The sequence below is a fragment of the Ailuropoda melanoleuca genome, chromosome 13 (genome assembly GCF_002007445.2).
Source record: "Ailuropoda melanoleuca isolate Jingjing chromosome 13, ASM200744v2, whole genome shotgun sequence".
NCBI lineage: Eukaryota > Metazoa > Chordata > Mammalia > Carnivora > Ursidae > Ailuropoda > Ailuropoda melanoleuca.
In genome coordinates, this window is record NC_048230.1 from 89,678,917 (window position 1) to 89,694,852 (window position 15,936).

At 41.2% G+C, this 15,936-nt stretch overlaps 1 protein-coding gene across 1 annotated transcript in view; it reads right to left on the reverse strand.

The window, feature by feature from the left end:
- The window catches only part of RALGAPA2 (Ral GTPase activating protein catalytic subunit alpha 2), a 317,987-nt gene that overhangs the window by 243,824 nt on the left and 58,227 nt on the right, over positions 1-15,936 (reverse strand). The window contains 5 exon segments of the mRNA XM_034641613.1: positions 4,033-4,232; positions 5,976-6,114; positions 9,328-9,443; positions 10,250-10,427; positions 12,595-12,638. Of these exon segments, the coding sequence (XP_034497504.1) occupies positions 4,033-4,232; positions 5,976-6,114; positions 9,328-9,443; positions 10,250-10,427; positions 12,595-12,638 (677 nt within the window).

A 15,936-nucleotide genomic window follows, 5' to 3' on the forward strand; every position in this document is an offset into this window, starting at 1 on the left:
AGGCACAAACAGGAGTACAGGAGGCAGCTGATTAGCTGAATAATGACACCACCACCCCCCACCAAAGAAGTCCATGCCATAATCCCCAGAACCTCTGAATATCTTACCTTACCCAGTAAATGGGATTTAGAAGGTGTGCTTAAATTCAGGTGTGAGAGGGAGCGATTATCCTGGATTATCTGGGTGGTCCCAATGTAATCATGAGTATCCATAAGGAGACAGGAGGATCAGACACAGAAGGCCATGGGAAGATGGAAACATAGGGAGAAAAGGTGATATGATGAAGGGCCACAAGCCAGGGAATGCAGGAAGCCTCTAGAAGCTGGACAGTCAAGAAAATGGATTCTCCTCTAGAGCCTCCAGAAGGCAGAGCCGCACACTGGCCAACTGCATACCTGCCAACACCTTGATTTTACCACACTGAGACTGATTTTAAACTTCCTTTTTTTTTTTCTTTTACAGATTTTATTTATTTTGACAGAGAAAGACAGCCAGCGAGAGAGGGAACACAAGCAGGGGGAGTGGGAGAGGAAGAAGCAGGCTCCCAGCGGAAGAGCCTGATGTGGGGCTCGATCCCAGAATGCTGGGAGCACGCCCTGAGCCAAAGGCAGACGCTTAACGACTGCGCCACCCAGGCACCCCTGATTTTGAACTTCTGACTTCCAGAGCTGCAAGGTAATAAAATGTATTGTTTCAAGCCACTGAAAGTTTGTAATTTGCTGCAATGGGACTAGAAGACTACTATAACAGCTCACTGTGAGGCCCACTGAGAGTCTATACAATGGCAGTGACCATTTCTAGGTATGGCCATCTGCAGGGTGTGGCAGCTCTGGGCTGGATACTTGTCTGCCAGAATCCATTCCCCCTCCCTAATGTAACCCCAGGGCTCTGTGTGCTTCGTCCCCTGCAGCCCAGGTGACTCACAGGAAGCTGGCCCCATCCACAGGACCAGGGAATGGTTCTGTTTCGTGGGCCATTCACATAGCCAGCTTCAAATCAGTCAGCACCTTGTTACTGTTCCAGGAGAGACAAGTAAACTAGGTTGTCCCACTCAGACAAAAGGTATGGGCTTTACAGAAATATCTGGGTTGCCTCTGAATATGAACAAGGAAGGCAGTGCCCCTGCTGCTGGCAGCCGTCTTACAATCAGTGGGGAGTGGAAGACAAACCTGCCAGAGGGAAAGGGCAGAGTAGGGAAAACTGTACAGAATCATGGAGAGAGTGCGAATAAACCACATTCTCTGCCAGCCCTGCCATGAGCTGCTTTTTTATGAGATTAAAATATTTCTTTTTTACCTTTAAGACACTTTGAGTTATGGAGTCTTCTTCTGTTAGGATGATACAACCATCCAAACTCATTCGGGGGTCAGACCTTTATGACACTAAGAAAGCCAGATAATAAAAGTAGATGACTCACAAGTGTGGATGACCAACTAAGGAAAAAAACTAGAACCTTGAATCAGTGGTTAATCTGCTATTCTTGCTACTTATCATCATCCAAATGTATTTTGCAAGAATGAGAAACTTATTTTCAGTGATGGTTTTCTGAAATTTTGAAACCAGATGGGAAAAAGTCACAGCCTTTAAATAGACTGTTTTGAATTGACTTAACAATCACACAGATACAATGTAAAATGTATCAAAGAATGTGACTGCGTGTCTTATATATGATTTCATACAAATTTTTGTCTACCTGATGATTTTTAGTTTTTGTCTATCTGATGGGTGAATAAAGGTCTCTCAGCATGGTCCAGAACTAACGGTGGTCCCTGGCTCAGTGAAATTCAGGGTCATTTCTATTTTCTCTTCTGTCAACTTCTCTTTCATCTCCTTTTGTCTGTTTTTCAATTGGCTGTTTGTCTTCTCATCAGTTTGTAGGCACTCTCTATATATCAGAGGCATGAACTCTCTTAACAGCTCTAATGTTCCGGTTTTTTTCACGGTCTGTTGACCGAGTGTGGCTTTACTGTATCTTTTGACAGTGGGACCTCATTTTTTCTCTGGCTTGTGGATCTTATCTCTACCTAAGGTGGCCTACCACTTCCCAAATGTATATATTCCCCTAGATTGTCTCCTAAATTCTTTATCGTTTTGATACTTAGACCTTAAATCAATTTAGAACTGAAATCAATCTGACATCTGCTTACGTATGTGATATGAAGCAAGGTTCTGAGAAAGAGAGAGAAAGACAGATTGACAGTTTTTTCAGCTCTGAGGGTTATAGATTAGATTCAAAATTCAATGCTACTCTGTCTCATTTTCTAGAAGGAACTTGTGGTTTCTGTCTGGAACTCTGATAATTTTTTCTTAATTCCTAAAAGTCAAATAGGTTTATGTCTGTTTAGCTTTGTGTCTGTTTAGCTAATTCTCCCTGGGACTCGAAGGCCTTGTTAGTCTAAGGCATGACTTTTTTTCAGCTCAGGTAAATTTTGCATTAGTTCAATTATCACTTCTGATTTTTTCTCCTTTTGTCCTCATGTTACTTTCAGGGTAGGTCTGGACCTCTCCTCAGATCTTATTTATTCACTTCTGATTTCCATTTCTTTGAATTTTTCCTCAGTGTTATCAGATATTCCTCTGGAAAATCAATTTTGTTCTCAGCAGTGATCGTTACTGTTTACAGTTTACCTATTAAAATTTTAAACTAATGAATTTAAAGTTTTTAATTTTATTTTAAAGATTTTATTGATTTGAGAGAGAGAGAGAAAGCACGAGCAGGGGGAGAGGCAGAGGGAGAAACAGACTCTCCGCTGAGCAGAGTGCCCGATGTGGGGCTTGACTCCAGGACCCCGGGATCATGACCTGAGCTGAAGGCAGACGCTTAACCGATTGAGCCACCCTGGTGCCCCAAATTTAAGGTATTTTAAAGCTTTATTTTTATTTCTTAAAGGACTTTTAAAAATTATTTGACAGGGAGAGAGAGCAAGAGAGCAACCACAAGCAAGGGGAGTGGCAGAGGGAGAGGAAGTGGGAGATATAGATCCCCCGCTAAGCAGGGAGCCCAATGCCGGTCTCGACCTCAGGACCCCGGGATCGTGACCTGAGCCAAAGGCAGACGTTTAACCTGACTGAGCCACCCAGGCACCCCAAAGCTTTCTTTTAAAATCTTCAGTAAGTCTTGTGTTGCTCTTATTGCAATTATATCCCCCTCAGACTTCTTTGCAACTGTTTCTCCAGTTCTTCAGTCAGTTCTTACAATGCGGACACATGCTCTAGACATCAGTTTGGTGCTTCTCCATCAAGATGCTAATTGTCACTCGGGTGTGTGCCCTCTTCCAGCTCAGGCCTAGTCACGCTTCTGGGAACTCCAGGGCATCAGCAAACTTGCTCTAAGTGGACCACACTTTGTGCATAAAACCGTGTCCCTGCCATGAAGCAGCTGCTCTCGAACCTCCTCAAGTGGTTCTGCTCCACCCAGTGCAAAGTCCCTAAGCAACTCAGTCTGCTGGGAAAGCCCCATTTGTCTGTGACCGAGGGCCACAAGAGAGGGAAGATACACCACGGGCCCCACACAGAAAGAGGTCTTCACTGAAGGCCTTGGAGAGAGACAGCCTTTTCATGCAGGGATTCCATCATGGCATGCTGAAATCCTGAGATGCTCTTCCACTCCTTCCCCTGAGATCCCAAGAGGGCACTTGGCAGTCTCACGGTCCTTCCCATGGCCCACCTCCATGATTCCTGAGGGCCTTCCTGGTGCTGGGGATTGGTGAAGGCAACCTGATCTTATGCTCTGAGGTCACTGGTACTTGAGCAAAGGAGGGAAAATAAGAGGAGGCCAGGAGTCTGCACACAACAGCCATCTTCTCAAAATGTCTCCCTGGCCCCCAAGATCGCCTTGTCATGTCAATGTCAACAAAGCACTGCAAGTGCTACCTCAGAGCTCCCTCTGACAACTCAGCAATACAGAGAGAGCCCACCAATAAAACCAATCCCGATAACCAACATTCTTTAAGAGCCAAAAACCCTAATAATCAATTACTTTGCTATGTTAGCATATTTTTACCTACGTAAAAGATAAGATGAATGACATACCTGCACGATTTTGGGCAGTACATCAACTCCATTTTTAGTGTTTTGTGTTGTAGTTAGATACTTTTTTTCCAAAAAGAAAGTTACAATCCATTTAATAAAAACAACGCGAGCTGCCATGTATGGAATTTTTGTACTGTAAATGTTTTCATTGTCTCGAGTTGTAGTAATGTACAGTGGCTTTGGTCTCAAATGGGGGATGTCTGGAAGAAAAAAGAACACATAACTAGGTTCGTGAGTGTTACCCCCATGAATGGTTCAGTTTCTTACTGAGCACATATGTATTTGGTTGTATGAATAGCAACTAAAATTAAAGAACCAGAAATTACAAAAGATGACATCTTTTGGTAATTTGTTTCTGATTCTGCCTTGCAACCTGACCAAGATGGGACGGTGGCTACTGTTACTGTTTACTTGTTACAGCAATGGCATATAGCTATGGAAGTACCAAGCTAATAACTCTTTTTAACAAATTTGAGACATGACATGAGATTATAGTAGTAAAAATATTTTCACATACATTATAACTAATTTAATCTCATTTTATGACTGAAATAAGTCTAAAAGCATGTATAGACATTTTTCATCATTTTAGGTATTTTATTATTTTTTAAATCATTTTAGGTATTTTAATATCCAATATTACACTAATCAAATCCACGGGACTCTAGTTTTATATCCTTTTCCCTTTAGATGAATCCAAAGAATAGAATCAGTATAAACTACTTTATGTCTGAAAGAATTCATCTTTAAGATATCGAACACCACCATTTCCAAAGAATTAATAAGAAGTCCCTTTATCATTCTTTCTATTTCATAATCCATACAAAAAAATTACACGGTATTGGGTTTGTCCAACTCTCTCATTAACTTTTATACAACTGGAGGTACCTGCATGAGGAAGACAAGTTCTCAACGAATCACTTTTAATTTCAGCATATTAAAGTATGCTATATGTTCCACAGTGAATACAGACTATTTTATAAAATCAGAAACAAGTTCTGAAAAAAATACCCACATATATACAGCTAACCAATACATATCTCAGTACCTCTAAANCATACAGCTAACAAATACATATCTCAGTACCTCTAAAGGTTAGTACTTCTATGTCTTTCAAAATGCATCAAGCTTCTGCCGTTTTCCCCTCATCCAAGCGTGCACGTGTGTGTATGTATATAAACACCCAAAGACAACTGAATTAGTAGTTCCCATTCCCCAGACAGATTAATGTCTTTTGTGACCTTCTCCCCTCCAAAATTGTTCCTGATTATTCATTTTAACTAATTTTTGCCTGCTTTAAAATAATTGGGAGAGGAAAATTTGCCTCCCCACCCCGGCATCAATCTAAGGGATACTTGTGTCCTGTGAGCCTTCATTTCTCATAGAAGAAAAACTTTAGCAGTGAAATTAGAAATTCCCTTATGTTTCGTTTCTGGGGCTTACTCTCCCTAGGTTGCCCAGCTGCCCAAACATCAGCCCCTCCGTAAGAAGTTGTAAGTAGCACCTGCTGGATGAAAGATCCAAGATAAAAGAAAGGCCTACTACGGGCAGCTGCGTGGCCCAGGCTGGCCTGCCTCGCCACTGAGCAAGGTCTGGGGTCACCATACCCTACCACCTGGAAGAGAAGACTTAAGGAAACTTTATTTTAACATTAAAAGGTTTTAAATATAATTACGCCAAAAAAAATCATGACACGTGTTGAACTCTTTCTGAGTACAGGAGCCACAGTTCCCCTTTACTGCTATGAGCTCAGGTACAAATAGGTAGTTTGTACAAACAGGTAAAATCATTTATTAGAAACCCTTAATCCTCTTATAATAAAGTTACCATTAAATATAAGAATAAAATGACTATTTTACTTAAAAATAAACAAAGGTCACTTTGAAAGACACTGGACGGCTTCCCTGTGGACATCCTCTAGACATGGCCCAATCAGTACTTACCAAGTACAGGTTTGTAGATGTTTGTTAACTTAGTAAACGATGGAAACAAATGAGGAAGATAATACTTTCGAAACAATGTAAAAAGAAATTTAAAACCAGTATCTTGATTCTCCTTATTCTTCCACTCCAAGCTTGCAGCCTTTGGATAATATGTGGGAAAGAACATATGTACATTTACATTTCAACTTCATGTCTACTAAACTGAAATGCCGTTACCTTATTAAAATTCCTAACCTAAATAAAAAAAAACTGGCCAAATTATGGTGACAAATAATGTTGACAATCATGTAATGAGATCATATCTTAAAACTCAACCGATGACAAGAATGAATACCTTAAAGCAGTTAACTATGTTAAAGACATTTTTACTGAGTATTAAAAAAAAAAAAAAAACCCAATGATACCATTTTTAAAATCGCTCTACTCATCAAGCCTGTATTTTTTTCCGCCTTTTCTATAATGATTTAATGTTCTTTCTGCCCTTAAAATATTTAGTCAGATGTAACCTGGTATTTTTTTTTTAAACTCAAAAAGGGCCATTTATAATAAACAGGAATTAAGGAAATAATCCCTCACAAGAATTTCACGCAATGTTACATGGGTACATGAAAAATCATTATCATCAGAAGGCAAAGCTACAGAAACTTGAAAAGTGCATTGTCCTTATTAAAAGCAATCCACAGGCTAAGATAAGCCAGGCCTGCCAGTCCGGCTACACCTGTCACAGGTTCTTAATACTGGTTAGCACACAGAGTACTCTAAAGCAGAGCTTCCCGACCTCCTTCATGCTGTAGCCCACTTAGGAAGTGGAAACAACTGTGCAACATCTAAGGTCAAAGGATGAGGGGCTTTGGCTGCCCCTGGGGCAGAGGGGCTCCATGTCAGCAACCTGGCAGCAGTTCTCCAGGGTGAGCCAAGAGAGAAACTCTGCTCTGAGGACTCAGTAGAGAGAAGGGAGGGAAGAAGTGTGGGATGGACATGCACATACAAGTCTGCACACTATTCAGGGGGTTCACAGTCTACATAAAAATCCTCACCCTCTATCACCGGCATCCTTCCTCCAGTGGGATTCTGGGGATTATGTCATATCTGAGGTTGCACAGTTCATTAGTGACACATCTAGAATGAGACCCAAGTGCCCCAACACATTCAACTTCTCGATACTCCCTGCCAATCTCCGGGGACAGATCGAATACTCTACCACTTCTGAACAGGTGGAGTCTGAAATGCAGGTGCAATGGGCCAGTAGGGCCAAAATACACAGCTTCTAGAGGACAAGAGAATACTCCAGTCTACTCTCAGGATTTTGGAGTCCTTGTGTTTCTGGTGCTGGATAAAGGAAATGGGAGAGGAGAGCAGACAAGATTACCCAATAGGACAGAGTAGTCAGAAAGGGAGGCAAGGACTGAACCTTGAGGGAGAGCAGAGAGAAAACAGACCCCTAAAGAAAACTGGCAAGAAGAAAGGGAGGAGGAAAGAAGGAAGAAAACATTAGGGGAAGAGGGCAATCATTGTCAGATCACCTGAAACACTAAAGTGTTCTTCCTCTGGACTTGACCACTAGACCTCCTTCATGGTCTTGGGCCTCCTTCTTAGCAGTGATAGGGCACGGGCAGGTAGCAGTGAGTGTCAGGAGAGGAAGTGGACTGAGCAAAGATTATAGCATCAACAAACTTGCTTGTGGAGGACACAGAGACTGGACAGAGTTCCCTGTCTCCTCAGAGACAGGAGAAGTGTTGGCTGAGAGAAAAGAATTCAGTAGTTTGTTTTTGAACCATCTCAGAAATGTAGACTAGGGGAAAGGGATCACCTACTGAAATCATGAACTAATGATCGTAACTCCATATTCAGTTGGTAAACATCAGAGAAAGGAACATGTGACATCAAGTTGGGCTGGGCTGGTGGCACAAAGAGATACCTCCATATGCTTTCGCCCCATCTTCCGGCCTGCCCTGCCTATTCCTGATCTGGCCATTCAGCTTCTAGACCTGCCTCCTCCCTGATCCTGCCTTGCTAGCATAGGATTAGGGGTCAGGAATAAGAAAAGAGGCAAGAATAGATTAATATACTATGAGGGNCCAAGTTGGTCTGGGCTGGTGGCACAAAGAGATACCTCCATATGCTTTCGCCCCATCTTCCGGCCTGCCCTGCCTATTCCTGATCTGGCCATTCAGCTTCTAGACCTGCCTCCTCCCTGATCCTGCCTTGCTAGCATAGGATTAGGGGTCAGGAATAAGAAAAGAGGCAAGAATAGATTAATATACTATGAGGGAATACAAAATATATATGGGTCTCTGCTCCACTTCCTGGCGTAGGGCCCCTAAAACCCTTCTAATTTCCTAAGTGGTAAGAGCACGAGGAGCTCTTTTGTTTTAATAACACAACTCGTAGAGGTCTCGTGGGCTCCCAGATGGCTCCTGAGTGAGAGGGCTGTTCACCAGAAAGACCACGCCACGATTAGATCTTAGAATTTTCAGCACCCCCATCCCGACCCCTCCATTCCTCCAGAGAGGGGAGAGGGGCTGGAAGTGGACCATGTCTATGTGAGGAAGCCTCCATAAAAATCCCAGTAGCAGGGGTTTCAGGGAGCTTCCAGGTGAGTGAACATATCCACGTACCGGGAGGGTGACAGCTCCACAGGAACAGACATTCCTGTGCTTGGGACCCTCCCAGACTGTACCCCTTGTGTCTCTGCATCTGGCTATTCATCTGTATCCTTTAGCATATCCTTTAATAAGCTGGTCAATGAAAACAAATGTTTCCCACAGTTCCCTGAGCCACTCTAGGAAATCAGTCAAAGCTGAGGAGGAGTTGTGGGAACCTCTGATTTGTAGTCAAGTTGTTCAGAAGCTGTGGGTAACCTGGGGCCCTCCTACTTGTGACTCACACCCGAATGTGATGCANGCACCTCAATGTGAAGGAACAGTCTCATGGGACTGTGCAATCTCAAGGGGATCTGACGCCATCTCAAGGCAGACAGCGTCAAAACTGAGTTAAACTACAGGACATCCAGCTGACGTTGCAGAGTTGTCTGGTGAGAGGAAAACCCAAACATTTGCTCACCGGAAGTGCTAGAAGCAAAGTGCTCTCTGTGAATGTGGTAATACTACGAAAGTGATGGAGAACTGAATTTTTTTCCTATATATACACACTCACACAAAATAGTATGTATGCCAGGTCTTTGCTGATGTGAACTGACACTTATTCTGTTTCTAGCAAAGTATCACAAAGAATCACCTCAAGGAAAAAGCAAAGATACAAAATATGGATAAGCAGGAAGAAAAGAAGCAACGTCTTCTCTTTCCCATCAAGAGTAAGACCACTACTGAATTATCCATGATTCTGCTCTTACCTGAATAACCATATATTTCAACAGTATCTGAAGGAAAAAGCATGTTTGGTCCTCAGCGATCTTTTCCCCTGATATGGCTGGCAGGAGAGGAGTGATTTCTTCTGGATATATCTTTGCTGCAGAGTGGAGAAAAAAGGAGAGCTCCTTCACCAACGTTAAAAGGACTTTTTAAAAATGGCCGCTATTAAAATACATCTGCTGCTCCACTGGAACCTGCTCACACTGTACTCCAGGCCAATGTGCATGAAGGGCTTCGAAATATGGTACAAATGTCCATGACGCCCCCTCTCCCTCTCTTTCAAATTCTGCTTTGGTCAGCCTAAGATCAAGTACCTGTCATTGGGCAATAAAGTGATATGCATTAATAAATCAGTGGCCCTGACTGCCAAGTTTCTTGAAAGCTCACAGGACTCAAATGGCTNACTCACAGGACTCAAATGGCTGTCATTAATACTCCCAGGAGGCCACTACTATCCTTCCATGAATGCTGCATGAAAATACAGAGCTGGCCAAAAAGAGCCTGGGTGAGCAGATGAATGTCCACTCATGAAACAATCATCATGAGGACAATAAACAGTAGTTCAGGATGGTGGATTTAAATCTCATTAACAGCCACAAAAACACTCCAGACACACCATGTGTCTCTACTTCTTGCTATTGCCAACATCTGTCCCCTCCCTTCCATTCCTGTTTCCACCACTTCAGTAAATTTCTCCTGTCCACATTTCATATAAAATAGGCTCTGATTATTCCAATTCTAATGTCTATAAGACTTTACTGCGAAAATGAACAGGGAGTAATTCCTCCTTTGAACCCATCTATGAAATAAAGATTTCTATTCAGGATAATGGCAAACCGAGGAATTCCTCAATGTAACTTCAAGAGTCATTTCCACCTCTCAGGTCTGCTGAATGCTCCTCACCATCAGCCACACTAGGGTTAGGATTGATGAGTGTCTCCAGCGTACAGGGCCCTCTGGATGACATGATCGCTGGGAAACCAGGCACGAGGCAAGCAAAAATCAGCACCTGCTCTTCTGCACAGTGTGTCTGAAGTGCTTGAAGCCACAGAAGAAACAGCCTGATTCCTTCACATCTTATCTAAAAACAAAATTAAAGGTGACAAAAGTAAACACTTACATGTTTATGCAGAGATGCACTGCAATGCAGAATCAGTTCTGAGAAAGAAAAACTAGAAGTTAAAGGTACTGTTAAATTCCTGCACCAAGTTCTTAGTGACAAAGAAGCAGGCGTGCTGCAAGAAGCACAAGGATTAAGAGCTTGGGGTCTGGAGCCACAGTGCCTGGGCTTGAATTCAGGCTCTGCTGCTTGCTGGCTTAGCTCTGGCCAGTGGAGAACCACTGAACAACTTCCCTATGCATTAGTCTCCCCCTCTGTAAAATAGGGATGATAACAGAATTTACCACAAAGAACTGGTACAGGGTTAAGTGAGTTACAGCAGTGCCTGTATCATCAACAGTCGGTTATCCTCAAAAACAACGCAAAGATAATTTTCCTCCAAATTTACACTGTGCTTTCAATAGGATTTATGTCATATTACTACAATATTCACATGTATAATGCAAAGTTCCTGAAAAATCTTAGAGCTAAATAAAACCTTGAAGACCTGGTTCAATGGGACAGGGCAGCTCTCCATTTCCCTGCCTCATGTCCCTACTCTGCTCTCTCCAACAGCTTCCCTGGGCTCTGAAGGACCAGCGTGACTTGGTGGAATACATCAATACAGGCATATGTGCCCTTTGTCCTCCTCTACACTTACTTTCAGCTCCACCCCAGTCTTAAAATTTATAAACACAGGTAAGAACTTCCGATTCTGTATTTCTAAATGGCTGAAAGGATAACATCAATAAAAGAAATTAAATAAGGAAAAAAGGTGAAAAACACGTCAGATGAAGCTCAAAGGTGCAGTGAGCTCCAAATATAGGCAGGTGAGAGACTGGCTGATCTCCTCTCAACTACACAAAGGTGATGCAGATTCCTCAAGAGGAAGTGTTTAAGCCAAACATGAAGCTCTGCAGGAAAGCCAAAAGAAAAGGGGGAGGGGAGGGGAAGGGAGGGGAGGGGAGGGAAGGAAAAAGAAAAGGAAAAAAGCAAGCTTGGCTGACTCCCCATACTGGATTCCATGACACACTCTCAGACATGCCCATGGACACGCCACTGCTGTGTACAAAACTTTAGGACCACTCACACCCATCCCCCTTCCCCAAGCAGGCAAAATAAGTGGTGACATTCCTGAATTCAAGAGACAAAAAAATGACAGGGCTCTATGTATATCTAACCAAATCATATTAAATTTAACAGGAGAAAAGTTTCTACAAAATTCTATTACGTCGCCAACTTTTTATGTTAACTGTATTTAACAAAATGTAAATAAGGCCAATAATAAACATGAGGTCACAACCTGGTAAGTTTTAACTATAAGACTATTAATTGAAATAGGAGGGATAAAATATGGAATCTATTGTGAAGCTAAGAATAGTTCACCTCCCTTTTTCAACATGTAAGAAATAATTAACATCAAATTTAAGTGGCTATGAGTGTTTAAATTAGTATAAAACAAGAAATATTTGAAGTTATTAAAGGTACACACAGAACTACAAGGGAATAACCTCCCATAAAATACGTACTTCTGGCTGGCTTCTTTTGCCATTTATGTTTTAGGGTCATCTTATCTAGCACCAAATAGTATATATCATTATAAAAGGTATGTTCGTTTTAAAATAAGCCAATGTTAACCTAAAGTACAAGACTGATGTGCTGCAAAGAGGTAAACATTCAACAGGAAGGCTCTCCTGCTCTTTTCCCCAACAAGGGTTCTCAAAACCAGCAAAAATTATTCAGAGACAACTATAATTTTAAGAAGAGTACTGGGGTGAACAGAATCCAGCACATGAATGCTGAAGCTCAGAGAGGAACTCCAACCCCTTCCCTTTCTTGACGATAAAAGTGGAGCAGTTAGCGCCTTAAAAATGGTTCCCTGACTATACACAGCAAAATAAAAATTAGAACTCCAAATTCCAAACCCTGAATCCCAAGCCCTGTTCTCTGAATAATATTTATAATGTCTATCACAGTAAGTTATGAGATAAGAACAAAAACTCTCACAATATCTGCCATATCATTTTCAATTTAAAATAAAAAGTTGAGTGGTTTTTTCCCCCAAAATGGCCTAGTTTTGTCACTTTGTGGCACTAATAAATTTAAGAGTGACGCAAAATGCCATTGCACATTCACCTAAAATAAATACCTTAATAGAATTTCCAGTGTGTAGAAGCTTCTTTAAAGTTGAGCCTGAAAGTTCAAAACAGAGTTAGAAATAGAGTACATAAATTTATACTATACACACAAAAAAACTCAAAATGGATTAAGATATATTTTAAAGGTTCAGTTTTAGAAAGAAAATATGTACTTGTGACAAAAGATACAATTTTTAAAAAATAAAAGAAAGATGACCTTCAGAAAAAAAAGAAATGTCATAGGAGAGAGAGATATCTTTAAGATGAAAGTATTTTAAGTATGAACCTCTTCAAAACTCTTAAGAATCAAAATGATTCATATTAAAGTAACATATATGCCCACCATGGATTATGTATAAATATCTCATCATGCATAAAATAAATGATATTTTTAACCTCTAAAGTTGAAAATAAAACTAGCTGTTCACAGAACATTTACGAGAACATTTTGTAAATATTCAAAACAGCACGTTTCTTTCCTTGTGGTGACAATCACATATATGGGTTCAGTCCTCTAACGGAACTCTGGTCACTGTCAAGGAGAAGGAATCAAAGTTTACTCAGAACTACACCAGTCAACTGCAAAAACTTTGGTGCTGCATCCCACTTCAACTACAAAAGTCTCTCTTATGAGGATGGAAACATATTACCTGTCATCCTACAAATGTGTTCACGTCTTACTATGGAGATGGCTTGGCAACCCCACCTAAATATCAGATGTAGGCTCTAAACAGGATCTTAACCTTAAAGAAGGAAGCAATTTTTAAAAATGAAAAGATATTGGAAGTTAGGGAAGAGAACTTTCCTCCCAAATTTTTCTGGGGGAAAAAACTATTTAGATCTCCTGATGAGAAATTTTATGCAATAATTAAAACTTGGACATGAAACCATATTTTCCCCACTACTGTATTTTAAAGAGATGTTCCACCAAGAAACAGAACCAGTCTCAACAAATTTCTACAGATCATCTTTATGTGGATAGATACATGCATGTTAGTTAAATGCATACAATTTTCTAACTGTTGTGCCATTTATAATACTGAGGCTTAATGGAAACTCACCATTGTTATGACCATAGTACAGCACTAAATTACCAATGGTTTGTGAATGAGTAAGGGAAGTTAAAGTCCTCCCTCTACTTCTCCAGTCACCAAACCATCTCCAGGAATTTTTGGTCTGGAGCCAGCACTTACTGGGCTAAGCTCTCTCACAGCTACAGTTCAAGTGCCTGTGCTCATGGGTCTGTTTTACCCCATGCCTCTCCTTAACCTGGGGCCATGTTCAACCATTCTTCGACAAAGTCTGGTGTGCCTCAGTTTAATACTGGCTCCAGTATGCCCATGAGGACTCATGTGGTTGGCACTGTCAACAGACACTCCACTCCTCAAGAGCTTTGAGATAAATTCTGTACACACAGCTCTCTTTCCGGACATCTGGCAAATCCATCATCTTGCAACACATTCTTGGAAGCACTTTCTTGGAAACACTTTCTCCTGGTCATTGTGCATGAGACTGGGGCTTCTCAGCCCTTTCTCTTCTTAGACTAGGTCCACAGTTTTAACTTGTACGTTTGGCCTACCCACAGCTGCCTATATCCACTCATTTCTACATAGAGAAGAAAAATACTTATAGAAAGGACAGCCTTTACAAAGAGACATACAGACTGTCTGACCCATATCTGCCAACAGTCCCTGACTTTTTTTAAAAAATTAACCTGATAATTTGTTAGAGCAGCAATAGAAAATGAATGCATACGTATTTGATCCATCCCACCTTGTTGTATTCAAAACTCCCGAATCTGTGAAGAAGTACAGGTTGGCAGTTACAAGCCAGAGTCAGAAGTCAGACTGCTAGGGTTGAACTGATTCTATGAACTTCGAACTTCTATTGGCTAACTTTGATTGTATTTTATAAATATTCTTTGAATGTGAGTCTTACTGCTTTTCAGGAGGGCTGGGTCGAGGACAAGAAGAGTGAGGGGTCTGCATAAGATTTAAAGGGACACCAAAACTCAGTAATCAAAGTAAGTAATATTTTAATATGATACTTTCTAAAAATCAAAATTAATGCAAAAAAATCCATGATGAACATTATTAAAGTTTAAATAAGTACTTCCTGCATATCATCTTCCTGCATATCATGCTGATTCCGTGGATGTTCAGGCTGGTCTGGTACCTATTCAACTCGACTCAGGGGAGCAGCTGAAAAAGGGGTCCCCTACTCCTCCGCCATCTTTAACTCCGACCTGGTTTTAATTTTTAAAAAACTCTCTCTGTATCATGCCTCAAGCCAATTAATAAGCAAAGGCAGTATACCACACCAGGAAAGATACGAGAACACGGAGAAACCCCCTTTGGAGTGCTGGTGTACAAGGTGTGCTGAAAGTTGCCAGTTGAGCAGGAACACAGAACTTTCTGGCACTACAGTATCTACAATAAGCACTCAGGAGCAGCAGTCCACTGGGGGAATCTGAAATTAATCTCAAAAGGAATCAAGGACTTAAATGTGAATCATACTGACTATAGCATTTCTACAAGAAAACATAGAAGATCTTTGTGATCTTGGCTTAGGCAAAGATTCCTTAGACGGGACACCAAAGGCACGATCCGTGATAGAAAAACTGATAAACTGGACTTAATAAAAATTTTTAAAAGTTGGGGCGCCTGGGTGGCACAGCGGTTAAGCGTCTGCCTTCAGCTCAGGGCATGATCCCAGCGATCTGGGATCGAGCCCCACATCAGGCTCTTCTGCTATGAGCCTGCTTCTTCCTCTCCCACTCCCCCTGCTTGTGTTCCCTCTCTCGCTGGCTGTCTCTCTCTCTCTGTCAAATAAATAAATAAAAAATCTTAAAAAAAAAAAATTTTTAAAAGTTTACTCTTTGAAGGACACAACTAAGGGAATGAAAAGACAGGTCAAAGATGGGGAGAAAAGATTTCCAAGTCACATATTTGACAAAGTACTTAAATCTGGAATATATAAAGAACTTCCAAAATTCAATATTAAGAAGACAAACAACTCAATTTAAAAAAATGTTCAACTGATGAATGGATAAAGGAGATGTGGTTCATATCTACGATGGAATATTACTCAGCCATCAGAAAGGATGAATATCCACCATTTGCATCGACATGGATGGAACTAGAGAGGATTATGCTAAGTGAAATAAGTCAAACAGAGAAAGACAATTATCATATGGTTTCACTCATATGTGGGACATAAGGAATAGCTCAGAGAACCAAAAGGGAAGGGAGGGAAAACTGAATGGGAAGAAATTAGAGAGGGAGACAAACCATGAGAGACTCTGGACTCCGGGAACCAAACTGAGGGTTACAGAAGGGAGGGGGTGGGGGATG